This window comes from Magallana gigas, chromosome 6, assembly GCF_963853765.1.
Source record: "Magallana gigas chromosome 6, xbMagGiga1.1, whole genome shotgun sequence".
In the NCBI taxonomy this organism is placed as follows: Eukaryota; Metazoa; Mollusca; class Bivalvia; order Ostreida; family Ostreidae; genus Magallana; species Magallana gigas.
In genome coordinates this window covers 50,013,998-50,041,430 of record NC_088858.1, presented here as the reverse complement: position 1 = coordinate 50,041,430, position 27,433 = coordinate 50,013,998, and the positions used below count along the sequence as shown (strand labels likewise).

At 32.1% G+C, this 27,433-nt stretch overlaps 1 protein-coding gene across 8 annotated transcripts; it reads left to right on the top strand.

Moving 5' to 3' along the window:
• Window positions 1-82: 82 nt before the first annotated feature.
• On the top strand, window positions 83-27,362 carry LOC105326917 (nephrocystin-1). Of its 8 annotated transcripts, none has more exons than XM_066086456.1 (31): window positions 83-240; window positions 788-876; window positions 2,199-2,259; window positions 3,145-3,219; window positions 3,308-3,369; window positions 3,459-3,577; window positions 5,279-5,420; window positions 5,540-5,720; window positions 5,831-5,925; window positions 6,090-6,159; window positions 6,294-6,330; window positions 6,632-6,704; window positions 7,221-7,263; window positions 8,669-8,680; window positions 9,362-9,446; window positions 9,587-9,681; window positions 10,044-10,119; window positions 10,495-10,547; window positions 10,822-10,896; window positions 11,240-11,315; window positions 11,989-12,026; window positions 12,232-12,258; window positions 13,073-13,155; window positions 13,870-13,946; window positions 18,048-18,147; window positions 22,038-22,150; window positions 22,565-22,638; window positions 22,952-22,996; window positions 26,501-26,617; window positions 26,748-26,903; window positions 27,087-27,362. In XM_066086456.1, exons 1-31 carry the CDS (start codon window positions 178-180, stop codon window positions 27,102-27,104), a joined length of 2,430 nt encoding a protein of 809 aa, XP_065942528.1. In that variant the 5' UTR covers window positions 83-177; the 3' UTR covers window positions 27,105-27,362. The 8 variants fall into 8 exon arrangements, with proteins under 8 accessions (XP_065942528.1, XP_065942525.1, XP_065942527.1 ...); XM_066086453.1 differs by lacking the exon at window positions 8,669-8,680 and adding an exon at window positions 7,438-7,452; XM_066086455.1 differs by having other exon boundaries at window positions 6,629-6,704.
• The last annotated feature ends 71 nt before the right edge of the window (window positions 27,363-27,433 follow it).

Below are 27,433 nucleotides of genomic sequence, written 5' to 3'. Positions count from 1 at the left end.
AAAACAATTACATCAAACTTGCACAGATTCCGAAGAAACAGAAAACGAAATCGCATTCCCGAATTTTCTGGGTTTTTTTCGTTTTTAGATTTTACATTTGCATTGTTTACAAATGGCAGCGAAACACAAAATCTGAATTTGATGCATATGAAATAAGTGTAAAAACAACATTCTAAAATGGGGAAAGAACTTGGACCACTGGCAAAACACCAAAAAGAAGTTGATGGTCAAAAGAAATTGGTATGTTTATTTTAAAGGATTGACTGTAGAATGTTTGTTGTGATGAACTGTGTACACGCGTTTTATGCTCCAATACATGTACCTTGAAATTTATTATCTATAGTTACTAATTGTTTTAACTTGACACCATATTGACACAGATCATGGTCACTGCATATTTAAAATTATTATTTTGAATATTGTGTTAAGTTCTGTCATATTGATTTGACAACATTTGTGAAGCACACAATGCATGTTTAAACTTGTCAGGTACAAATTTAAAATCCAAGCATTGATTCTTAGATGGAGAAATAAGTATGAAAATGAATAGCAAAGACCATGCCACTTACTTGATTGCTTTCCCTCATCTGATAATAATTTATTATGTTTAATTTAACAATATCAAATATGAAAGAAATAATCTTATGATAAAAATCTAAGAAATACATGTAACTTTGATCTTTGTATCAACATTTGACAAACATATTTGCCTGTTTGTTTTGCTATACCCATAGTAGGCCTATATGTCAACAGCTACTTATTTGTTGATTTATATTTCTTTTTGCAGATTGAAAAGCAGATAAAGGAGAGCACAAAGTTATTGGGGAATTCTAAATTAAAGAATAATGAAGAAAAACTTAAAGAACAGTTTAAAGGGTGAGACCAATACTGATGAATGTTTGAATATATTAGGATCAATAAAACTGTTCCCTTAATAAACACTTAATATGAATATTCACATGCAACATGTGTTTAAAATTTATGTAATATTGGAGTGATATTGTTGAACATGATTATATTCTGTTGTCAATCTTATGTTAATCTTATGACTTCTATGACAGGACAAACTTGTTACATGATAAAAGTGATTCTTAAATATTAATATGTAAATGGTGTGACCGATGGATGGAGCGCAGATTTAACACAGTGCACTATAATTTTTGTTCAACAATTTATTTGATGCATGCTCAGTGTACATTGTGACATCATGTTTCATACGTAAAACGTACAAGTTTTGCCTTCAGAAATAGCCAAAGAGAGTTACGTGACTCCAAATTTTTATTTCTACTTTCATTGTTTATCAATTTAATTGAAAAAAAATTGAATATTTTATTCAGTTACGGAAAGATCAGGTCCTTGGTTTCTTATTTTTTCATCTGTTAATTTGATAAGACATACCAGTGTTTTTTTTGGGGCCTGATTTGGGAATTTCCTAATATTTTCCCAATCTATGACCCAAAATTCCATATTTTATCTTTGTACAATTAAATCTTTGTACAAGTTGTCAAAATTTTAAAGAAAGACTGAATAGAATAATAAATAATTTCAAGAAATCTAGAAAAAGAAGCATTGTGCTTTACTTAGTATTCGAGTGAATGATAGAAATCATTAGATTTAAGTAAAATTAATAAAAACAAATTTTCCCAATTTTCCTGTTTTGTCACTATTTTTCGCAATTGAAAGGGCCCCAGCCCCCAGTCCCAAATTGGTGGGAAAAATGCACTGCATACGTAGAATTAGTCGTGTTTTTTGATTGAAGCACTATTGAAAATTATCTGGTTTCCACCTTAATTTCTTTTAATTTAAGTTACCTTTAATTAAAACATTGGAAAGATTTTAATCGAGTTTAGGGGCAATAAACATCGATAAGTGCCAGTCAATCATGAATCAATGATCGAATTAACTTTTTAAAAACAAAATGGCGACCAATATGGCACGCCCAGGGCTGGAAGAAAATATTTAAGCCCATAGTACCCCTGAATCAACTCTCACTTTTTACTGATTTTCTTATATATATAATTATATGTGTTACCATTAATCCGCGCTTTGTGAGGCGGCCTTTGCCCACCTCTAGCTGTGCTCGGTATTACAGCAATGTAAAGAAAAATAAAACTTTATATTAATTTTACTTTAGAGGTTATGGGTAATTATTTTTTTGTCTTATAACATGTTAGTTAATTCCATTTCTCTCAATGCAGGTGTTATGAAATGAAACAGAAAGTAGAGGAGTACCTGGAAGCAGCTAATGAATTAGACGAGGTAAAACTTTCATCATAAGTTTGTCAGATACTGAGATCTAATCTTGTATCAATCCTATAACTTGAAATTTGGGTCATGAGGTTATGAATAATTTACGATGAATGACTGCTAAATTGTATACCCCCATGCAAAACTATCAAAAGATAAACATGCCTTTGAGTTCTTATGTGATATACAAAAGTTTTTCCAGAATTGATTTGTAAGTTAGTCAGTTGCAGGTAAATAGCAAAAAGCAATTGATTTCTTTGACATATTTAGTTTTATCAACAGTAAATTACATGAACTCTATCCATGATAGTCTGTTGTAATAAATCTTGTGTACATTTATTTTATTATTTTACTTGTCACAAATTCAGTTATCATTACATAATTATCTACATGTATTAATTATCTTAGAGAAATTTACCATGACCGATGATACTAAATTAAATACATATAATTTCATAATGAAATTGATGTTATAACAATCTGGAATGATAAAAATGAATCAGTTCAGTTCAGTTCTTTATTAACTTTAAGCTATACAGCTTATCAGTACAATAAATATAAACAATATACACATACAGGTAGGTTAACAGGAGAATGTGGCAGAAGTGTACACATGATATCAACATCTAATTTGCATTAAGTAAATCTTGTCTTATTTTCAAACCAAAGTGAATAAATTTACCCAGATTACATAGTTCCTTTACATTTTCAACATTAAAAAGTTGCAGAAGTTTACACATTGAAGGTTTTTTCCAGTAATACGGCTTAATGTATTTTTTGCGATAGCCTTCGTATATGGGACATATTAAAATAAAATGAAATTCATCTTCAATAGAATTTGAACATAAAAAACAGAGTGGTTATTCATATCTGCGTATTGTTTTAATCATCTGACAGGCAAATGAACCTGCTAAAGTAAAAGGTTTTGAAAACAAGAAGAAGGCTGAGATTACAAGACTAGAGAAGTGGCAGGTAAGTGTACCCCCACCCACTGTTCATTTAGAGTCTAGAGAGTCTTTTTTGTGAGTGAAATTTGACAGGTTGTAAACTCTCTCTACAGACACAGCTGGACACACAGATGAAGAAACTTCTACCTGATGAAAAAGGGGAAGAATACCTTAAGTATGTTTTGTGAGCTTTTGTGCCTTAATGCAATTCAATATCATTATGGTTTGAATTCCTACAATTGACTATCATGTTTCCTAATGCAGGGAGTTAAAAGGCGATGAAGAAGAAGAGGAAAGTGGGGAGGAAGAAGAAGAAGAAGAGGATGAGGAAGAAGGTGAAGAAGAAGAGGAGGAGGAAGAGGAAGAAGAAAGTGAAAAACAAGGTATACTTAAACCCTTTTAATGGCTTATGAATATCTTCATACAGGGAGATCAGAGGTCTGTAATAGATTTATGCAGAGGTATATCTACATTTAGTACTAGCTATAACAAACGGAAATAAGTAATTTTGCATTAAAGAGGGTGAACCATTGAAACAATTGTATTATTGCTTTACATTTTCATGTGTTATTTAGGATTTAAAAATGTACCTGGTAGCTTTCGGTAGAGCAAAATCTACAGTGATTTGTCATGTACACCAGAGAGAATTTCACAGTTTCATTACATAAAAGAAATTAAATAGGATATTATTTATTTTCATAAAATAAATTTTATGCAGAATGTTTTAAGCATTGAATACTTTTTTGTTGGATATTGTCGGTCCTATAACAGGCCTTGCAGACAAATTAAATACATGTACTGTGTGTTTGCGCGATATGAAAATTTATTTACATGGCCTGGTGTGTTATAGGACCGTCAATATCCAAAAATAAGCATTCAGTGCATTTATTTATGTTCATATTGTTGTTCATTTGTAGATTATTTGTGTATCATCACTTTAAAGCCATTACTTGTATATACGCTGTTAGTCAGGAATATGTTTAAAAGATGGAACAGCCATATTCATTTGTACCTCACTTCCGCAACTAAAAATATTGTGCCAGAAACTTTTTTGAGGAAAATCTTTATTTATTATTTATTAAGAAATATATATGTTTAAACGATTATTTTTCATAAGTACATATCAAATTGATTATGTAAGTTTGAAGGTTTCATGTGGTCTTACAATAATAAATCTATTTAAAACACATTATGACGTTTACTTTTGCTCATACGCTATGGTCAGGTTTGGTGTGTTATTTAAACAATAAAATGCTTTCTTTGGAGATTCATGATATTAAGGTGGCGACATTGCAGAAAGAATACATAAAGCGCGTTAGCGGGTTATGTAAAATTTTTCTGCAATGATCGCTACCTTCATAACCCATATGAACCATTAAAGATAGCATTTTATTGTTTATATTCACGTCTTTCTTTTAATTAATTGATGAATTAATTATAGAAAGTACTAAGTAAAATCCAATAAATTACTGTTAATGTACATCAGTACGTTAGCTAAAAGAAACAGCCAAATTGTCTCCTGTGAGACTTAGAGTCTGACATCATCATGATTATTTTGTGCAGTCGGTTATTTTTCTTATGTCGCTGTAGGTTTCAACCAATTAATAAACAGGGTGTGTCGATTTCAGTCCTGTCAGTTTCAGCCGCTGTAGATTTCGACCAATCGATAAATGGGGCGTGTAGATTTCAGTCTGGCTGTTTCTATTGAGCTATGAATTAACCATAAGTTTCTATAGGAAATAAAAGGAATCATACTCAGTAGATGTAAATATCGAAAAATGAATGTCACAGATTTCCGATGCAAACATATGGGGAAATATACACTGAATATAAATATATATTAAAATGAATATATATATATTATATTAAATATATTAAAAAAAAATATTTTGTCAAGTTTAATGTAAGTTATATCAATCAAGAATGTAAAAGGAAAATGAATTTTTGGAGAAATTTGCATAGGACATCATCAAAGCATTTATTGCATAGTTACTCAGCATATTACACTTGTTACAGGTACATGTAAGTTAAAAAGTTACACACCAGTTTAAAAGAAGTATTTTTTTTCTTGCATAAAAAAACAGATACCAAAGAGAAGAAAGAAGAGAAAGCTAAAGTGGAGAAAAAGAAAGAAGAAAAGAAAGATGAGGATGAAGAAGAGGAGGAGGATGAGGAAGAAGAAGAGGAGGAGGAAGAGGAAGAAGAGGACACCATGAAGACAGAGAGGTTGGTGTTCCATATGATTACCTTTGCTTCTAAGTTTTAAAGATAAAGCTCCATCAAGTATATTGTACATGTATCCCTACTATGGTCACAGTTTTTCTTTAATGGAAATTATTTTTTAGTAAACCTAAAACAAAATCAGCAGCAAAAACAGAGGAAGAGGAGGAAGATGATGAAGAGGAGGAAGAAGAAGATGAGGAGGAAGAAGATGATGATGAGGAGGAAGAGGATGAGGACGATGAGGAGGGAGAAACCACAAAGAAAGAAGAGGGAGATACAGACATGGATCCAACTACCATTGAGGTTAGTATCCAATGTTCAATTCTATAGTTGCTAAAGATTGCAGATTTCCTTAGGGAGAAAGGTAGCATTTTACTTGAAACATTATACTAATATGAACATTGTTATAACAGGGCCTCCAGTTTGAAGGACTCTACGACTATGAAGGGAGGGAGGAAGGGGATTTGTCATTTAAACAAGGAGAAATATTAACCATCATTAATACAAGGTACAACTTCAAGTTCTTACCTCTCAAATGTTTGAAAAGAAAATTTGGTAATAGACATTATGTCTTTAGGATTGTTGGCTGATCTAATTATTTCCATACTTTGAATGTAAACTATGTCTTTATGATTATTTTTAAATCAATTTAAAAAAGAAAAATGTTTGCAGGGAGGATGGTTGGTGGGAGGCTGAAAATGCAGATGGGAAAAGAGGAACTGTCCCAAAAACATTTCTAAAGGTGTTTATAAACAAAATCTCTCTCTCTCTCTCTCTCTCTCTCTCTCTCTCTCTCTCTCTCTCTCTCTCTCTCTCTCTCAAACCTTCAAAACCACCTGTGTTATTTGTAACAACATTTTAACTAACATTTTGTAGATGCACAACAAATACAAACATGTCCAGCAAGATGATGGTAAGTCTATAATATATGGCATGATAGAATGATAGAAGGTATTATGATACCGGTCATTTACAAATGATTGTTTAAATCAATGAATGGAGATGTTACTCTTAATAAATCATGTCATAAGTCTTCAAAGATTTTCTTACATTTAACTACTGTATGAATATGATCATAATACATACATGTTCATTTTTTATCTGTTAACTTACTTGAAACAAATTGCCTCAAATTATACATGATCATGCTTATTTAAGAATGATGTGAGGTTTATAACCTAGCTCTATTCTTTTTATATGTATCATTAAAGAAGAAGAAGAAGAGGAGGAGGATGAGGAAAAAGATGAAGATGAAGTTGAGGATGAAGACACAAAAACGAAGACCAGGTATTATTATAAGGCCAACAGGGCTCATGCTTTTTGCGATCTTGACCATATACAGATAGAATAGCTGAAGCAGTCAATTCTATTAAGCATCTCCTTTCATGTCTGGAAATCATGAGAATTTGTGTTGGCACAATTCAATGAATTGCCTGGGTGCCTCTCACCTGACAAGTTTTCAAAAAAATTGTATCTATTTTGCTTTCAAATGTGTCCTGAAATATATATATCCCTTCAAACTATTCAAAAACTTGCAATTCATAAAAATTAAATTGTATTATAACTTACATACGTTTAATGTGGTCGTTGGTCAGCAAACTTAAAACAAATCCACATATAGCACCGATAATCTTGGCCAGTTTTCATGACCAACATTGGGGAGTTTATCACAGAGTCAGTTGATTGGGTTAACTACAGCAATGATTATATACTTACACATTAAATTTCATTCTTCATCTATGAAGTTCAACTTAGAAATGCACTTTTCCTATGATTATTGACTGTTTTCTTTTAATTGTTCAGTCCTAGAAAAGGATGGGGAAGCATCAAGAAAGCTCTAGGGGAGGTAAGTCTTGTTGCATCAGATTTATTTATAGTCTTCAAAATATTTATAAATTAAAAACAAAATCAAACAGCTTTATAATAGTCATGGTAATAAGAATGTAGAATAATTATTGTACTATTGTTTGTTTGGTCATAGCATTGTGATATTATTTAAAATGAAATTTTATGTGCTTAGAGAGACCATGAGTTAGTAAGTAATACAAGTAACTGTTCATGTCCTAAGGCACACACACATCCACCATTCCAGAAGTATGCTTTGTTTTATCCTAGAATAGAAGCCCTTCATTCATGTTTCATTCATGATATGAAAAATTCACATTAACATGTACATTTATAATTTACAGAGTGATATTTGATGTTGCTGGTCAACTATTACATAGCAAAATGTGAATAGAGAGATTTATTTTTAAAAAAGTATATATCTGTGTGCAGTAAAACTCATTAAGTACAAACACAGATGTAGCAAATTCTCAGATATAGCGAAATTTTGTGAAGTCCCTGGCGAAATTCTTAAGAAATTCTTGCAAACCTATATGGTTATAATGAATGAATTTACAGATATAGGGAATTGATTTTGAGTCCTGTACAGGTGAAAAATAGGGAAATATTCTTCTTTTACAATGATGTGTTTTATAGTTTTAAAAGATAAGCTTTACCAACAATTTTTTGAATGAGTTTATTTTTACATAAATCCTTCAATTTAACATCTAATTATTTAAGGTTTCCAAAGAATTTACTTAATTTTATGCCGCAATAAGTTCAAATGATAGTCATATGATAGAAAACATTTGAATGTATAGCGATTTCACTGTAATAATTATTACAAATTCATTATATCGTTATGGCAGTTAATGGTAGAGATATAGTGAAGTAAATTCACTGGTCCGAAGGACTTTGCTATAACCAAGTTTTACTGTATATATATATATATATATCTGTATATCTGTATTGATTGATAGCTAAATTATATTTGTATATCAGAGCCAAGTTTCATTCTGTCTTGCTCCATATTGACTAAATCATTGCTTCTTGAACTCGATATGAGCAATTAAGGTGTTTCTAAATATTCTGCCTAGTGCATGGCTTTTTAATCAGTCTCAAAACTTGATGCATGGGAGCACAGTTCTGATTTGATTTTACATTGAAGTTTATTTCAAAAACTGATGCAAAAAAAAATCCCTTAGAATATTTTATGATAAAAAAATTGTTAAGACTATGGGAAATTTAAGTTGGTCATGCTTTTATTTGGCTTTAATCATATTGTTAGTGTTATGAAACATTAGTTGCATGTTTAGCCCAAATTTCTGTTAAGTTATAGTATATATATGTACTGGTAGGTTGGAGAATAACATGATATTTCTAAATACTAAAAAAGATCTGTGTTGTCCTTTTGACCATTTCTATAGGCGAAAAGACAGGTAAGTGTCTCTAACATTTTACCACACTGCTACTACTGACATAAGATGTGGAGAGGGGAATTTTCTTTGTTATATTTTCTATGTGCCTCGTTTTGAATTCTATATTCTAGCTGACTCAGTGAAAGGATGACTCCCCCTCCCAAAATCGCACATTGTTTTGCAATACTCCCCATATCTGTTGATAAGTTGTTTAATGTTGTAAGACCTATGCTTTGTATAAAATGTTTAAACAGTCCCCTGTTTGTTTTTCCTTTTCTTTATACTAATTCACATTTTACTGGAATTATTTATTCTCTTTTAAATTTGTTTAATGCCTGCTTTTTAATATATCTTTAAGACCTGTCCACCAATACTTGTACCTGACAGTGAAAGGTTAGGCTCAGTTATGAATAAAAATCCAACTACATAATGTATCAAAGAAATTAACTTTTTTTTACATGTTTTTTTCATATTTTGCTGGCATATTTAACTTAATTAATGCTCTTTTTTTTTTAAATGTACTCTAGCAAAGGACCATTTGTTTGTCTGTAAATCATAAACATTTATCAATACTTACCAATGTGGATAGCACAACAAACACTGTATGTACCTACTCCAGCTTGACCCATATTCCTTGGTCAATGTTATAACCAATCAATTATTTGTAGCCAGTAAATGCATTCGATTATAATTTCTTTGCAGACCAGTGTGACAGATGTACTGCATGCTCTAGGGGCTGTTCCTTCAGGGTTCAGACCTTCAACACTCGGCCCAATGTTCTTCAAAGGTCAGTGTCAGTGAATTAATCATCAATATTATTGCAAACATTCATGGTGAAAAAGAATGTTTTTTAGCTGGTTTAAAACTTCTAAGAAAGCAACTGATGGTTAAAAAGTCACAATAAATTGAGAACCTTGGATATTGTAGATGAAACTTACACAATGACCAGCTACCTTGCACCAAAATTAAGTGATTCCAACCTTTCCTATCGGGACCTGTTTTATATTCCAAAAGAAAACAAGGTAAGAAGACATTAATAAAGGAATCTCCTTTGAAAAATAGAAAATACACCCATAAATATCAACCGATAAAATGGAACATGATTCTGCTGTTTTGTTCTAAGACTTGTTAACTCAATTAAAAAGTATAACAAAAGCATGCATGAACATTAGTTTAAAAGATTGAAAACCTTGAGGACACCTTCACTATTACTTTCCTATTCTTAGTAAATCATATTGGCACGAAAATGCAGCATTAGGATCAGACAGTGTGTAAAAAATTTACTGGCATGAAAATAGTATTTTGTTAACTTATGCTAGTTACAGAATGATGCAGTATTCAAGATAGCATTCAGTACTGTTGGTACTTTGATTTTGATTTGTAGTTGAGACCGATCCCCACAAAGATAGATAGAATCATCCAGATCCAGGGGTGTAAGCAAATCCCATTGCCAGGAAAAGGTTGGTCATGCATGACTGTACATTTGCTGTAGTACATTTCATTGTTGATGAAAGTTTCAAAAGGGATCTAAAAAAAATCACTCAATTCAGAGTGATAGAAATATTTTTTGAAAAAAATCAAAATTTAAATCATCATATATGTACAATGTATACCTTCAGATGAGGCATAAAAGAAATATCTTATAAATTAATGTTTTACTAGCCTGAAGACAAAAGCAATTTCATTATCCCTCTAGTTAAAGGAATGCTACTCTCTGAATGATTTTTATGATACATGTACATATATTTCATGTTGATATGTAAATTAATCCTAATTTTCAATGATTGCCAGTATTTTTGACTTAAAAATATTTTTAATGATCTTTATATTTTCAGGAATTGACATTGTTGGTCGCCATATTAGAATGTGTCTGTTTGATGGACAGAATGTAAGTACACATCAAATACATGTACATGAATGCGATGAATTTTTTAAAATCATAATTATTGGAATACATGATTATACCAGCAGTATGTTCATGTACTTCAATTAATAAAAAATATTAGATAATGAATAGGGAATTTTTATTTCTATATGTTAAGAAAGTATGGGTGTTTGTGTACATGCATGCTTTTAAATTAACTGTTGTGAATAAATGAATGGATTAAGCACAATAGACACAGAGATGTTAACAGTGACCATTACTTTGATTGCTGATACAGGTGCTGAGTAACATCCACACGGTCAAGGTGACCTCAGTCGACAAGGAACAGAAAGCTTGGTCCTTCTCCTCAAAAGTAAGAATCACACAGATTCATCAACCCTTGTGTTATAAAAATAGCTTAGGGGAAATAATCCTTTTTCATGAATTGTGAATAAACTTAAATAAACATGATACAGTTTTTATTTATATTAATTATATCAAGCCCAGTTGTCACCAACTTTCCTCAAGTCAACACTCAGCCTCAAGTCTGAGTTTTAACCTCAAATTTATACACTTTTCTTACAACAATTTGAGTTGAGGACTGAGTTAAATGATGTAAAATTTTTAGTGACACCTGGGCCAGCACATTTATCAGTGAGTAATCCATTTGTATGATCTTGGCTGTTGTGTGATTTTTTATAAACGTTTGTTAATAGATCAATGATATGATGGACCCATACCTACATGGAGAGGTTTTCATCAGATCCAATAACACTAGCAGTTCTACGATAGGTGAGGGTGCTTAATTCTTTAAAACATATAATCAATTGATTATCTGAGAAATACAGTAAAACTCATTATAGCAAAGTCCTAGGGTCCAATGGAATTACTTCGTTATATCCATAATTCGTTATATCCATATAACGAATTCGTAATAATATCTACAGCGAATTCACTATACGCATGTTTTCTTTCATCAGACTATAAATTTCGCTAATTGAGGGTAAAAATAAAAAGTCATTACTTTGATACCTTTAATAATGGGATTGTGAATTGAAAAAATTATATAAAAATAAATTCATTCAAACTATTTTATTAATTGGTAGTAAAAACTTTTTTAAACTGTAAAAAAATACGTTGTAAAGGTTTTATGTTTCGTTATGTTTCATCTCTACGGGACTCAAAATCAGTTAGCTATATCCATAAATTCGTTATATCCGAATTCATTATAGCCGTAAAAATTTGCCAAGATTTGCTAAGATTTTTACCGGGGATTCCAAAAAAGTTCGCTGTATCCGAAAATTTGTTTAGAACGAACACAGTTAAAGCGAATTTTCGCTTTAACCGTGTTCGTTCTAAACGAGTTTTACTGTATATTTATGTGTATGTTGATGTTTCAAATTGTTAATATTAAATATGTTTAAAGGAGAAAAACAGTAATTAAATTTGAGATTTAATTTTTCAGGAATTCTTTTTGAATTGTGTGCATCATATTGTAAAGTTGTAAGTATTTGAATAGTTCTTTATCATTTTGTTTAAATATATGAATATTTGATATGTTAGGATTTTCTCATTATTTAACACTGGTTTAGTAAATTGATGCTTGTTTTATTCATGTACATGTACTATAAAAAGGCAGGCTTCTTTTTGTTATCCTGCAATCTTTGGTTTGTCTTAAGTAAATCATCTTTTATCTATGGCATGACAGCCCGATCATAAAGAGAAAGGGAATCCTGTGAGTAGTTGTGGCCTTGGCGTCTTTCTGTGACCTTTCACATTTCACTTGATTATATTGGTTTTCCTAAGACCAAATCTTGATGCACAAAGAGCAACTGATAAACTAGAGGAAAACTTCTTGCTGTAGCAGGAAGTAGATCCTCTGTTCAATGTGTGTATCTGTGCTAGCTCTGCTTGTCTCTGAGAGAGAGAGAGAGAGAGAGAGAAAGTTTTATTGTGTGAATGAATTTTTTACTGATGAAAAAACTAACCATCGATTTATGCCTAAACACTTCCCACTTACAGCAAAATATACAACATATACACTGAAGTTAATCTTATTTTCTCCTGTATACATATTTCTTTAATAAAAGATAAAAAGATTAAAGAATTCAATTACTTAATGGCTTATGTGAATGTTACTATGCTAAAGATGGGATTAGTGATTCAACATTTATAAAACCAATGGAGGTGAAAGAACATCACATTGTATTCATCTTAACTAAACTCACACCACTTATGCAACACAGAAATATTTAACCATGCTCTGACTCTCTATTCCTTTAATTTCTCCATCATTTGACTGATAACCCATGCTGCTTTCATCTTCAGTATGTGCAAAATACTCGAAAAGCAGATATTTATGAATAATATGTGTCGGCCAACTGTTGAAATAATGTGAATAATTTTTTTTTTATATTTATTAACACTAATTTAACCTCCCTCCCTCCACCTCTTTTTTCTGTATATTTTATATCGTTCCATTTTTATCTAGTGGTACCATTATCATGATATAGAAGGTGACTATTTCTGTAAATTCCAATCTTTCATAGAAAACAAATCAGTATGGAGAATTTAGTTGTGGCTGGGTACATCTACCTCTAGTGGAAGAAAATGGTGGAGTGGTAGCAAACAGGTATTTATATACTAGTAGATATGTGGTTTTGTGGAGGAATCAAAATAGGGATTTTCTACAGAGTACCTGTAATTTCAATCTGATCAATTTTCAATGTAACTGAAATTTTATGCAAGATGATCTAAAGATAGCTTATTAAAGGGGCATGGTCACAATTTTGGTCAAATTCTATTTTTCTGATTTTATTATTTACAATGGTTTAGAATTGCATTTCTAATGATCAAATAAAATTTGAGAGTCATCCATAGAGTTATATGCAAGATATAGGGCTCACTATTCCTTGTCATGTAAACAAGGCTCGTGCCCTGTTTTTGTTTACATAGGTTCAATATACAGTAAAAAAAACTTTTTCCAGCTTATTTTTCTATCTTTTTATTCATTTTAAGCACAGTTAAACAGTTCCCAACAATTAACCGATTCAGTTTAGGTCTAAACCTTGAATTTTCACTTCATCTTTCAAAATGTAAACAAATGCTTTGTTTACAAAACAAAGAATTTCAAGCTCTGTAACTCGCTTAAAGCTCAACAAATGACACTCAAATTTCGGTTGCCTTTTAAAAATGCCTTAATGAAACATTGTAAATATTAAAATCAGAAAAATAATTATTGACCAAAATCGTGACCATGCCCCGTTAATGATAATATTATGCAGACATGTATCAGCATTTCTTGGACATGCTCTTTAAGAGAGTTGACAGTCATGTTTATTTCCAGGTCATTTGACCTCTATGTTAATGGAGGGACTCCTTATGAGAAAGGAGTAGAAGTGGACCCCAGCATCAGCAGAAGAAGTGAGTACGCTTGTACTTTCAGGAGTCTAAAAGTAGTTGTCAGAACTCATATTGCAAAATATAAGCATGATTTGAAAGAGAGTCATGGTTACCCGGTAATTTAGTTTATCTATCATGTTTGGTGTTAACATGGGGACTACTTATCATTGGTTTCCTATGTTATACTGACTACTTACAGTACCAATCAGAACCAACCTAACAGAAAATATTTACATTCTACTGTGTTTTTCCATTTAATTCTGTGATCTTCAAATGCCTCTAAATGCAACAAGTAGTCAAAGGTTAAAATGACGAGTTTTATTATGACGTCACAAACGTTGAATGCTGTAAACTGCAACGTCACAAGCGAAAATCAAAGTTCACGCATGTGGCTCTTCCATTAATATTAACTTACCCTTAGGATAAGATAGGAATTTTAAGGTATGAAGTTAAAAAATGTAAATATAAGCATTAACTCATGATTTTTTGAAGTATACACTCTCATAACTGCAGCGGTGTGTGCATACAAATTTTCATAACGCGCTAACGCGCGTTACTCAATTTGTATGCATACACCGCTGCAGTTATGAGAGTGTATACTTCAAAAAATCATGATTCAGTGCTATAGTAAACCTCAACTAAACCCTGGGTATACTTTCTGGGTTTACTTCGGGTTTACTAGAGTGGACCCAAAGTAAACCCAGATTGGACACAGAGAGTAAACCCAGTTAGAAGTATACCCCTTAAAACGGGCGCGTACTGTGTATTCGGAATATACAAGGGGCAGAAATTACAGGCAGTAGAATGGTAAGATAAAAGATGGGACTGCTTCACACTTCAGTGCGTACTGTTGACCTCAAAAGCAATATCCAAGTAAACCCAAAGTAAACCCCGAGTGGACCCAAATTTTCAAAAAGTAAACCTAAAGTAAACCCAAAAAGTAAACCCCAGGTTTAGTTGGGGTTTACTCTGGTGTTAGGTTAGGTCTGATTGGTACTGTATCATTGGTTTACTGACTGTTATACTGACTACTTATCATTGGTTTCTTCTGTTATAAGGACTACTTATCATTGATTCCTACTGTTATAAGGACTACCTATCATTGGTTTTTTCTGTTATAAGGACTACTTATCATTGGTTTCTTCTGTTATACTGACTACTTATCATTGGTTCCTACTGTTATAAGGACTACTTATCATTGGTTTCTTCTGTTATAAGGACTACTTATCATTGGTTTCTTCTGTTATAAGGACTACCTATCATTGGTTTCTTCTGTTATAAGGACTACTTATCATTGGTTTCTTCTGTTATAAGGACTACCTATCATTGGTTTCTTCTGTTATAAGGACTACTTATCATTGATTCCTACTGTTATAAGGACTACCTATCATTGGTTTCTTCTGTTATAAGGACTACTTATCATTGGTTTCTTCTGTTATACTGACTACTTATCATTGGTTCCTACTGTTATAAGGACTACTTATCATTGGTTCCTACTGTTATAAGGACTACTTATCATTGGTTTCTACTGTTATAAGGACTACTTATCATTGGTTTCTACTGTTATAAGGACTACTTATCATTGGTTCCTACTGTTATAAGGACTACCTATCATTGGTTTCTTCTGTTATAAGGACTACCTATCATTGGTTTCTTCTGTTATAAGGACTACCTATCATTGGTTTCTTCTGTTATACTGACTACTTATCATTGGTTCCTACTGTTATAAGGACTACTTATCATTGGTTTCTTCTGTTATAAGGACTACTTATCATTGGTTTCTTCTGTTATACTGACTACTTATCATTGGTTCCTACTGTTATAAGGACTACTTATCATTGGTTCCTACTGTTATAAGGACTACTTATCATTGGTTTCTACTGTTATAAGGACTACTTATCATTGGTTTCTACTGTTATAAGGACTACTTATCATTGGTTCCTACTGTTATAAGGACTACCTATCATTGGTTTCTTCTGTTATAAGGACTACCTATCATTGGTTCCTACTGTTATAAGGACTACCTATCATTGGTTTCTTCTGTTATACTGACTACTTATCATTGGTTTCTTCTGTTATAAGGACTACTTATCATTGGTTTCTTCTGTTATAAGGACTACCTATCATTGGTTTCTTCTGTTATAAGGACTACTTATCATTGGTTTCTTCTGTTATAAGGACTACCTATCATTGGTTTCTTCTGTTATAAGGACTACTTATCATTGGTTTCTTCTGTTATAAGGACTACTTATCATTGGTTTCTTCTGTTATAAGGACTACCTATCATTGGTTTCTTCTGTTATAAGGACTACTTATCATTGATTCCTACTGTTATAAGGACTACCTATCATTGGTTTCTTCTGTTATAAGGACTACTTATCATTGGTTTCTTCTGTTATACTGACTACTTATCATTGGTTCCTACTGTTATAAGGACTACTTATCATTGGTTTCTTCTGTTATAAGGACTACCTATCATTGGTTTCTTCTGTTATAAGGACTACTTATCATTGGTTTCTTCTGTTATAAGGACTACCTATCATTGGTTTCTTCTGTTATAAGGACTACCTATCATTGGTTTCTTCTGTTATAAGGACTACTTATCATTGGTTTCTTCTGTTATAAGGACTACCTATCATTGGTTTCTTCTGTTATAAGGACTACCTATCATTGGTTTCTTCTGTTATAAGGACTACTTATCATTGGTTTCTTCTGTTATAAGGACTACCTATCATTGGTTTCTTCTGTTATAAGGACTACTTATCATTGGTTTCTTCTGTTATACTGACTACTTATCATTGATTCCTACTGTTATAAGGACTACCTATCATTGGTTTCTTCTGTTATAAGGACTACTTATCATTGGTTTCTTCTGTTATAAGGACTACCTATCATTGGTTTCTTCTGTTATAAGGACTACTTATCATTGGTTTCTTCTGTTATAAGGACTACCTATCATTGGTTTCTTCTGTTATAAGGACTACTTATCATTGGTTTCTTCTGTTATACTGACTACTTATCATTGATTCCTACTGTTATAAGGACTACCTATCATTGGTTTCTTCTGTTATAAGGACTACTTATCATTGGTTTCTTCTGTTATAAGGACTACCTATCATTGGTTTCTTCTGTTATAAGGACTACTTATCATTGGTTTCTTCTGTTATAAGGACTACCTATCATTGGTTTCTTCTGTTATAAGGACTACTTATCATTGGTTTCTTCTGTTATAAGGACTACTTATCATTGGTTCCTACTGTTATAAGGACTACTTATCATTGGTTTCTTCTGTTATAAGGACTACTTATCATTGGTTTCTTCTGTTATAAGGACTACCTATCATTGGTTTCTTCTGTTATAAGGACTACTTATCATTGGTTTCTTCTGTTATACTGACTACTTATCATTGATTCCTACTGTTATAAGGACTACCTATCATTGGTTTCTTCTGTTATAAGGACTACTTATCATTGGTTTCTTCTGTTATAAGGACTACCTATCATTGGTTTCTTCTGTTATAAGGACTACCTATCATTGGTTTCTTCTGTTATAAGGACTACTTATCATTGGTTTCTTCTGTTATAAGGACTACTTATCATTGATTCCTACTGTTATAAGGACTACCTATCATTGGTTTCTTCTGTTATAAGGACTACTTATCATTGGTTTCTTCTGTTATAAGGACTACCTATCATTGGTTTCTTCTGTTATAAGGACTACTTATCATTGGTTTCTTCTGTTATAAGGACTACCTATCATTGGTTTCTTCTGTTATAAGGACTACTTATCATTGGTTTCTTCTGTTATAAGGACTACCTATCATTGGTTTCTTCTGTTATAAGGACTACTTATCATTGGTTTCTTCTGTTATAAGGACTACCTATCATTGGTTTCTTCTGTTATAAGGACTACCTATCATTGGTTTCTTCTGTTATAAGGACTACCTATCATTGGTTTCTTCTGTTATACTGACTACTTATCATTGGTTTCTTCTGTTATAAGGACTACTTATCATTGGTTCCTACTGTTATAAGGACTACTTATCATTGGTTTCTTCTGTTATAAGGACTACTTATCATTGGTTTCTTCTGTTATAAGGACTACTTATCATTGGTTTTTCAGCAACAAGCAGCTCCTTCATGGCAATGCTGTCCGGGAACAAGCAACCACGTCTAAATGTCAAGGTCATGATGCCAAAAGCAGAACAGAAATCATACATGGAGTAAGTCCTTCATCATTTACAGAAGTTTGTCAGACCACCATTATAATATTGAATAAGAGAAACTGTCATGTGAAAAAACTTAGAAATGTCTTAATATTTATTTGCTAATAGTAAATCAATAATATTAAGGCAGTTAAATTGCCTACACATGTACCGTTAATCTTTGAGAATAGTCTTTGGGTGTTTGCAATTGAACTTAAAGGATCAAGCGTAATCTACTAAAGGGATTTTTAGCTCACCGAGACGAAGTCAAGGGGAGCATATGCTATACCCCCGGCGTCGGCGTCGGTGTCGGCATCGGCGTCCGGACCTGGTTAAAGTTTTTGTTGCAGGTCCTGTATCTAAGCCATTACTTGTCATATCTTCAGCAAACTTGCATGGATCATGCATCTGGACCTACTTATGGACTTGAAAGACTTGGATGCTGAATCTCAGTCCTAAATTTCAGATGCTGGAGGAGGTTAAGGTTGTTGGACCAGGTTAAAGTTTTTGTTGCAGGTGCCCTTTGATAGCAATATCTAAGTTACTGCTGGTCTGTACTTCACCAAACTTGCATGGATGGTGTGTCTTATGATAATGAGGCACCAGACAGGCTTGAGTGCTGAATCTGAGCTATAGGTTTCGGATGCTGGATAAGGTTAAGGTTTTTGGAGCAGGTTAAAGTTTTTGTTGCAGGTGCCCTTTGATAGCAATATCTAAGTTACCTCTGGTCCGTACTTCACCAAACTTGCATTGTTGATGTGTCTTAAGATACTGATGCACCAGACAGGCTTGAGTACTGAATCTGAGCTATAGGTTTCAGATGCTGGAGGAGGTTAAGGTTTTTAGAGCAGGTCAAAGTTTTTTTGCAGGTGCCCTTTGATAGCAATATCTAAGTTACTGCTGGTCTGTACTTCACCAAACTTGCATGGATGGTGTGTCTTATAATACTGATGCACCAGACAGGCTTGAGTGCTGAATCTGAGCTATAGGTTTCGGATGCTGGAGGAGGTTAAGGTTTTTGGAGCAGGTTAAAGTTTTGTTGCAGGTGCCCTTTGATAGCAAAATCTAAGTTACTGCTGGTCCGTACTTCACCAAACTTGCATTGATGGTGTGTCTTAAGATACTGATGCACCAGACAGGCTTGAGTACTGAATCTGAGCTATAGGTTTCAGATGCTGGGGGAGGTTAAGGTTTTTAGAGCAGGTCAAAGTTTTTTTTCAGGTGCCCTTTGATAGCAATATCTAAGTTACTGCTGGTCTGTACTTCACCAAACTTGCATGGATGGTGTGTCTTATAATACTGATGCACCAGACAGGCTTGAGTGCTGAATCTGAGCTATAGGTTTCGGATGCTGGAGGAGGTTAAGGTTTTTGGAGCAGGTTAAAGTTTTGTTGCAGGTGCCCTTTGATAGCAAAATCTAAGTTACTGCTGGTCCGTACTTCACCAAACTTGCATTGATGGTGTCTCTTAAGATACTGATGCATCAGACAGGCTTGAGTACTGAATCTGAGCTATAGGTTTCAGATGCTGGAGGAGGTTAAGGTTTTTAGAGCTTGTTAAAGTTTTTTTGAGCAGGTGCCCTCTGATGATTATATCCAAGTTACTACTGGTCCGTACTTCTCCAAACTTTTATGGATGGTGCGTCTTATGATACTGATGCATCCGACAAGCTTGAATGCTGAATCTGAGCTATAGGTTTCGAAAGCTTGAGGAAGTTAAGGTTTTTAGAGCTGGTTAAAGTTTTTTGAGCAGGTGCCCTCTAATGATTATATCTTAGCTACTCCTGGTCCTAACTTCATCAAACTTGCGTGGATGGTGCGTCTTATGATACTGATGCACCATACAGGCTTGAATGCTGAATCTGAGCCATAGGTTTTGGATGCTGGAGAAGGTTAAGGTTTTAAGAGCTGGTTAAAGTTTTTGAAACAGGTGCCCTGATGATTATATCTTAGTTATTACTTGTCCTAACTTCACCCTATATATTAATGGATGGTGCATCTTATGATACTGATGCACCTGACAGGTTTAAATGCTGAGTCTGAGCCATAGGTTTCAGATGCTGGATAAGGTTAAGTTTTTTGGAACAGGTCACATGTTTAATAGATAATAGTACTATTTTAAACTTGCATAGTTGATTAAACTGTAATATGAGTGAATTGCAGATGTAGCTTCAGATGCAGAGCTTGATCTCCATTATCAAGGATGCTAAAAAATATATCTTAGTTATTACAGGCCCTAACTTCACCAAACTTGAATGGATGGTGTGTCTTATGATACAGATGCACCTGACAGGCATGGATGCTGAATCTGAGCCATAGGTTGCGGATGCTGGAGGAGGTTAAGGTTTTAATTGCTAGTGCCCTCTGATGATGATATCTTAGTTATTACTGGTCCGTACTTCACCAAACTTGCATGGATGATGCGTGTCTTAAGATACTGATGCACCTGACAGACTTGAATGCTGAATCTGAGCCATAGGTTTCGGATGCTGGATGAGGTTTAGTTTTTTGGAACAGGTCACATGTTTTATAGATGATAGCTTGCATAGTTGATTTAACTTTATAATAAATGAAACGCAGAGGTTGCTTTAGATGCAGAGCCTGATCTCAATTATCAAAGTTGCTATAGAAATCTCCTACCCCACTCAAACCTGCTCGATAGTTGATAAATGATATAACATGATTCCTATAATATAGTATTGTATGATATGAAACAATATTGTTTAATATGATACAATATAATATCATATGTGATATTATAAAAAGTTTTATGATACAATGTGATATTGTATAAATTTTTTTGATATTTTATTATATGATATTGTATCATGATATTGTTATGTATATTATTGTATATTATGATACAATATTGTATAATATTATATGATATTATTATTTTTTTATTCTATCACATGATACTATTACATAAGATATTGCAAATTATAATATTGTATCCTATGATGCAATATTGTATATTCTATAATATTGTATCATACGTTATTGTATTATATGATATTGGTTTCTGTAATATAGAATTATATCACATGAAATTGTATTTTATTATTTTGTAATATTATATAATATCGTATCATATGATATTGTATAATATGATATCGGTTTATAAATAGTATATGTTCAATATCACATGAAATTGTATTATATGTTATTGTAATATATATTATTGTACCATATGATACAACATGTATAATATAATATTTTATTATAAATATTTTAATTTATCACATAATATTTTATCATTTGATATGATACAATGTATCAAATTATATTGTGTCATATGATACAATATCATATTATGTATCATAAATGATACAGTATCATACAATATCATACTATATTATACATTCAATATGATATCATATTTTTCAATGATATGATGTAATATGTAATATGATATTGTAATATGATACTATATTGTATTATATGTAATATGATACTATATTGTATTATATATTATGATATTGTATTATGTGATCAAATACAATAACGTATAACACAATACAATGTCATATTATACGTTACAATATCATATCTCATCATTGTTTATTACGGTGTTTTATTGTATTATATGATATATATTGTGAATATGATAGGATGCAATATTTGATTTTATATTATTGTATTGATTAACACATGAACATATGATTATCATACAATTTTTTAACAGATGATATATGATATTGTGTCAAAACAGTATCAATGAATATCCAAGATCATAAAGTATGATTTTCATATAGTATGATAAAGGTGGTCTCATAAAGGTGATGTCTCATAAGGGTGATGTCTTGTCTCGGTGAGCTTTGTAATCTGTGATTACCTATGTTTGAAATTTTAGATATATGCTTGATAAACATGATTATTCAATGTACATGTCATTCTTAAAATTTTCAGCAACCTTCCAGAGGCCTTGATTGGGAATGCTGCGTTCCTGATTCATTACTCCTACTACAGGCAGATACTTGCTGATGAACTTCTCCGGAATCGTCTAGACATTGATTCAACAGGTTACTACACTAACTTTTGTTTGATGACTGTGCTACAATTTATTGACCCTGACGGACAATCATTAAAAAACAATAATCTTGTAGAACCCCCCCCCCCCAAGTCACTCTGTAGGATGGGGTTGTCTTAACCAAAGGTCATTTTACAAGGTCACCATCATCATCAACATGGCAGGATAAAAAAAAGAAGGCTCTAAAGGGCAAGAATCTCCTTGAAAAGTTTAATATGGAAATGTGGAGTTTTTAAGTTATTCTAGATCATCTAAACAATTGATAGCATTATTATAGCTTCCAGTATAAGTTAATAGATATATATATATTGTATATGTAGCAGGTATCCTTATAGGATTCCATTATATAAGTAATTTCTACATTAAATTTTTAATTGTAGTCCTCAAATATATGTTGTTTTAACAGAACTACTGCACAGTCCTGTCTTAACAAGCTTCCCCCAGGCAGCAGACCAGCATGATCTAATGAAAGTTCTTAGGGTAAGACTTACCCAAGTACATGTACCGCATAAAATAAGGACCCTGCTGGATTCCTCTAACTATATGTCATGATTTATAGTGTAAACTGTACCATGTAAAATAAGGACCCTGCTGGATTCCTCTAACTATATGAATCTGCCAAGATTTATATTGTAATATGTATGTCCTGTAATAACATGTACATGTACATGTTCATACTCTGGATTGTCCTATGACAGAACATATATGCAGAGGTAATTTTAATTTTGTTAAAGCACTCTTTACAAGATAAATGTGTAACAATTAACTTGTAGTGTTGATATTGGTTTTGTAGGATACCTACGTATCAAAGTCCAAAACAGTCAAACGAGTGGAAATGGTAAGTGTTAATATCACAAATAAGCATCAATATGATTGATTGTATGCGTGTATATTGTCAATAGAATAATCAAACTGATTAATACCCATAGATAATTTCACAGTAATAGTGTTGATAGAAAAGGTTTAGAAATATTTATTCATTCTAGATTATGACAGTTTAACATGTAATAAATAAATAGCCATACTAGCAAGTACTCTGTAACTTCTGATGTTGTGTTATGGAATGAGTATAGCTTGATAATCATATTTCATTATGCAGATAAAAGAATCCATTCCTAATTGTGTTTTGGAGCATTGATTTGATATAAGAAATATATTATGCATGTATTTACTCTAGATGATCTGCCTGCATTCTGTTACGTTTCCATCTTAAATCCTGGTGACATATTTTAAAACATGTCCCGTTGTTTAGCTATGCTATGTTCTAGACACTTTAGACTTTGCAGATATATACTTCCATTGTCAGGCATTTATGTCAAGGTCATAACTAGCTGCAGTAATGTAGCCCTGATGTAGCCTAGCTGCAGTAATGTAGCTAAATATAGATTTTTTTTCTGACATCTGACTTTTTCTGGAGAGGCTCTCCTAAAAAAAAGATGGGACTACATTATTGCAGCTAGGTCATTACTGGCAGCAAATCTAACTTTATTTGCCAGTTTCTCTCAAGTTTATTTGGATTAGCTATACCTTCCTTAGAGGTGTTCTTTCTATTAAAAAATCTCACTGTCATCTGTTGTACTCATGACTCAGAGTCAGTTCTGATATTTCTAATATCACAGTTCATGTTTTGTCTTTGAAATATTTTTTTTAGATTGACTTCTAGTTTAAAATTCATCTTTATGCAGTGTTGACCTTTATCACAATACAATGATTTGAATGGCCGTTTATTGTTGTCTTTTAATTGTACAATTCTAAAACAGTTACCTGTACTTTCATTTGCTTACTAAGATGGTTTTCTACATGTTTCATTCTGTTTACTTCATGAATCTCAGATATACAGTATCTTTATATTTCCCACTTGCTTATGTACAGTTTGAACTTTTTGTGTTCTTTGTGTTTAATCCAATTCTTTGATAAGTAGGCACTAGTATTAGTATCTGAATAAATAAAAACTAAAAAGCTCAACTGAGTAAGTCTGTAATATCTACATGACTGTACCCAGTATACAGTATATGCTCTAGATGTAATGTTTGAAGATATTCAAGGATACAGTTAAACTTCTAGATAAACACATCAGCTGTGACAGTCTTTTATTGTATATTGTAATATGTTTCAATAAATGTGATTACATTTTGCACCTAAGAACCATTGGGATGATAGGTTTTGTCCACAGCTACAGATTCAGAGACAGCACCTTTGAACACCAATGAACCTCAGTTTTTATGATCAATCTCCCTATCCCACTCTTGGGTTTGAACACCCAACCAACAAATAGGCTGTTTTGTTGACCTTGTAGAATGAAATTGATATCTGTTGTGTCCCTGCACAATGTGGGCAGGAGTTTATTGATGAGCATTGCATAGACTCAACATTTCTCCATAACCTTTACAAGAATGTTATGTGAATATATACAATTATAAGTCATCAATTCATATAGATGTACAATGGTTACATTCAGATAATAATTGTCCCTTAAATGTTCTACATTAATAACGAAATTAACACAAACACTGTGCATGTATATCAGTTTTTATTCACTGACAAGTATGAAATACCACTTCTAGTTCATTGTAATAAAGTAACTATTAATTTTGTTCTGTCTTTTAGAAGTAGTGATGTCATTTGTTTTATGAATGATTTAATTTCACTTCATTTCATTCTGTATCTTGCTTTGCATGACAACAGTTGGTAAGTTGTGTTGATTGGAGGCTGTTGTTTGATGTTTATATTCATTTGCTATATTTGTTCAACCTTGACTCATAATTTTTTCTAATCAATTTTTCAATACATAATATAGTTGTGTTTTGACTTACAACTAACTATTTCCAAAAAAAAAAAAAAAGAAAAAGAAAACTAGCTTGTTACCACCACACAGAAAAAGAAAAGTGCAAGGCTTTCAAAAGTGTGTTAACACCTTCATTTCTTTGTGCAACTGCTTCAAAAGTAAAGGGGATTTTTTGGTGGAATACTGTAAAAAAAAAATTATCTGTGAATTCTTATAATTTATTTCTCAGAGAGAGAGAGAGAGAGAGAGAGAGAGAGAGAGAGAGAGAGAAGAGGGATGTGACAATTTTTAATAGACAGCATATAATTCATTAGATAGAAAAAAAATAACAGAGATTAGAATTTGAAGCATTAATTACTGCCAATTGCTACAAGTCACAGGAAATGCTGCAAGGCTTGAGCACTTGTCATAAATAAAATGTCATAAAATTAAATGATTTTAACTTTACAAGCTCTTAACATTTCTTGAGTCTGACTTGATCCTTTTCAATTCCTGTACACATCATTTACACATCTATTGTATATTACATATATGTAAGCGTGAAAATAACAGTTTTATATATAACATAGTCACAACTTTTTTCAACCGATCAAAACTCTATTTGAGTACAAATTAGTACAAAATACTTTTTCTGTATTCTTGTGCATTCTTGTGATATTACATTGCCTACAATGTAAAGTTGATATTCCTCGGAATACATGTTTACGGAAAAGTTTTAAAATATATTTTCTTGCTTACTGTAATATCAAATATCAAGGGATCAATCTATTGCAAAAAGAAAAAGTTATACCAAATATAGGTCATACTAGAGTCTATAGAAGAGGATTAACTGTTTCCTTTCAAAAGAAACCCAAATGTTTAAAGAAAAATATTAACAACTTAAACTAACACTATTTCGTCTATATAAGATTCCCCAACCCTGTTATATCTGTAATATAGGCTCATTATCCATGATGAACATGTTTATATTAAACTTGGAATCCTTAGTTAATTGTTGAGGGTCACAAATAATCCGGGAATGATACATTTATATTTATTTCATTTTGATTATTTATTTTAATCTATATATATATATGAATATATTTCAATATGATAGCTTAATTAATATTTACACTATAGTCTAACTAATTAAATAATTATCATTATTGGTATAATGAAATGTTTCAGATGAAAAGAAAATGTGTAAAGAATGCATATTTAAATCAATTTCTATATAATATGAGATAAGATCATGATAAAGACGATGCACAAAATAATGATGCATGACTGTGATTTCCGATCAATGCACGTGTATATTCTCACTGTGAACATAAGTATTAATTATGATTATTATAAAAAACAAAGGCTAATATTTCAGTTATCCAGGGTAATACATTTTGTTGTGTCAGGTTAGGGGGATGTGGGAGCTGCTAAAATTATCCTAATAGGCAATACAAATGGGTATATTGCACAGAATTTCCTTATTGATAAATAATGCATTGTTTATGTGCCTGGTCATCATTATAATGTATTAACATCTTTGTCATTTATTGAGATAATTCAACTTACTTTTGACAGAGAGACAGTGAGTTTATGAAAAATTTCTTCAAGGATTGTGTGTTAGAATCCATTTACCCTCTATTACATGATGTGAACCTCAAGCCATACAAAGCTGGAAACGTCCAAATTGAAGAGGTGAGTCTTCTTGAAACCCTTCATAGTTAAATTACTAGTTAATTACTAGTTATCTGTCAGAGTTACAAGTATTAGCCTGTATTGTTTAGTGACTGTTTTTTAATTTCTTTAATTACATTTTTCATTTCAGGCAAGAAAAGAAGAAATTGATAATTTTTTGGCAAAGAAAATGGAGCGTAAAGGCATTCTTGCTTTACTGCTATCCTCAGAGATTGAGTTTTCTCCCTTGGACATGAAGGAGGTGGCTTTTGATGTCATTGGATCCCATTGTCTGGATTCTACCCAAGTAGGTTTTATACTCCCTGTGAATTAATTGTATAACAATGTTCATATGTTACACTACCAGTATTAACATGTATCAAAAAATATATACTGACTGAATATTGAAGAATGAATGAATTGGGATGAAATTGATATGATAGGATTCATATACATGTACAAGTAACTCTTTATATTCATATCATTACAGATCGTTGTCAGTGGGTGAAAAGCAGCAAGTGTAAGGCAAGGAGACTTGTGTGACAGAAATAGGACTTCTTATTGGAATTTCTTGTGATAGGAGAAGATACATGTACTGGACCGTACAGGGGTTGTAGTATACTAGCAACAGTGAATCAGTCCGTCCAACATTATCATCATAGACAGCTGGGTCTAGTTCAATAAACACAATAGAATGTCAAGCTGTTATTCTTCATTTTATGATCTGATGTTGGCATTTTATACTCAATAAATTATTTTATTATTATTTTCTTTTTAATAATTTTCTGAGTTATTATGTATTTTGCATACTACATGACTGTGCATCAATACCAAGGT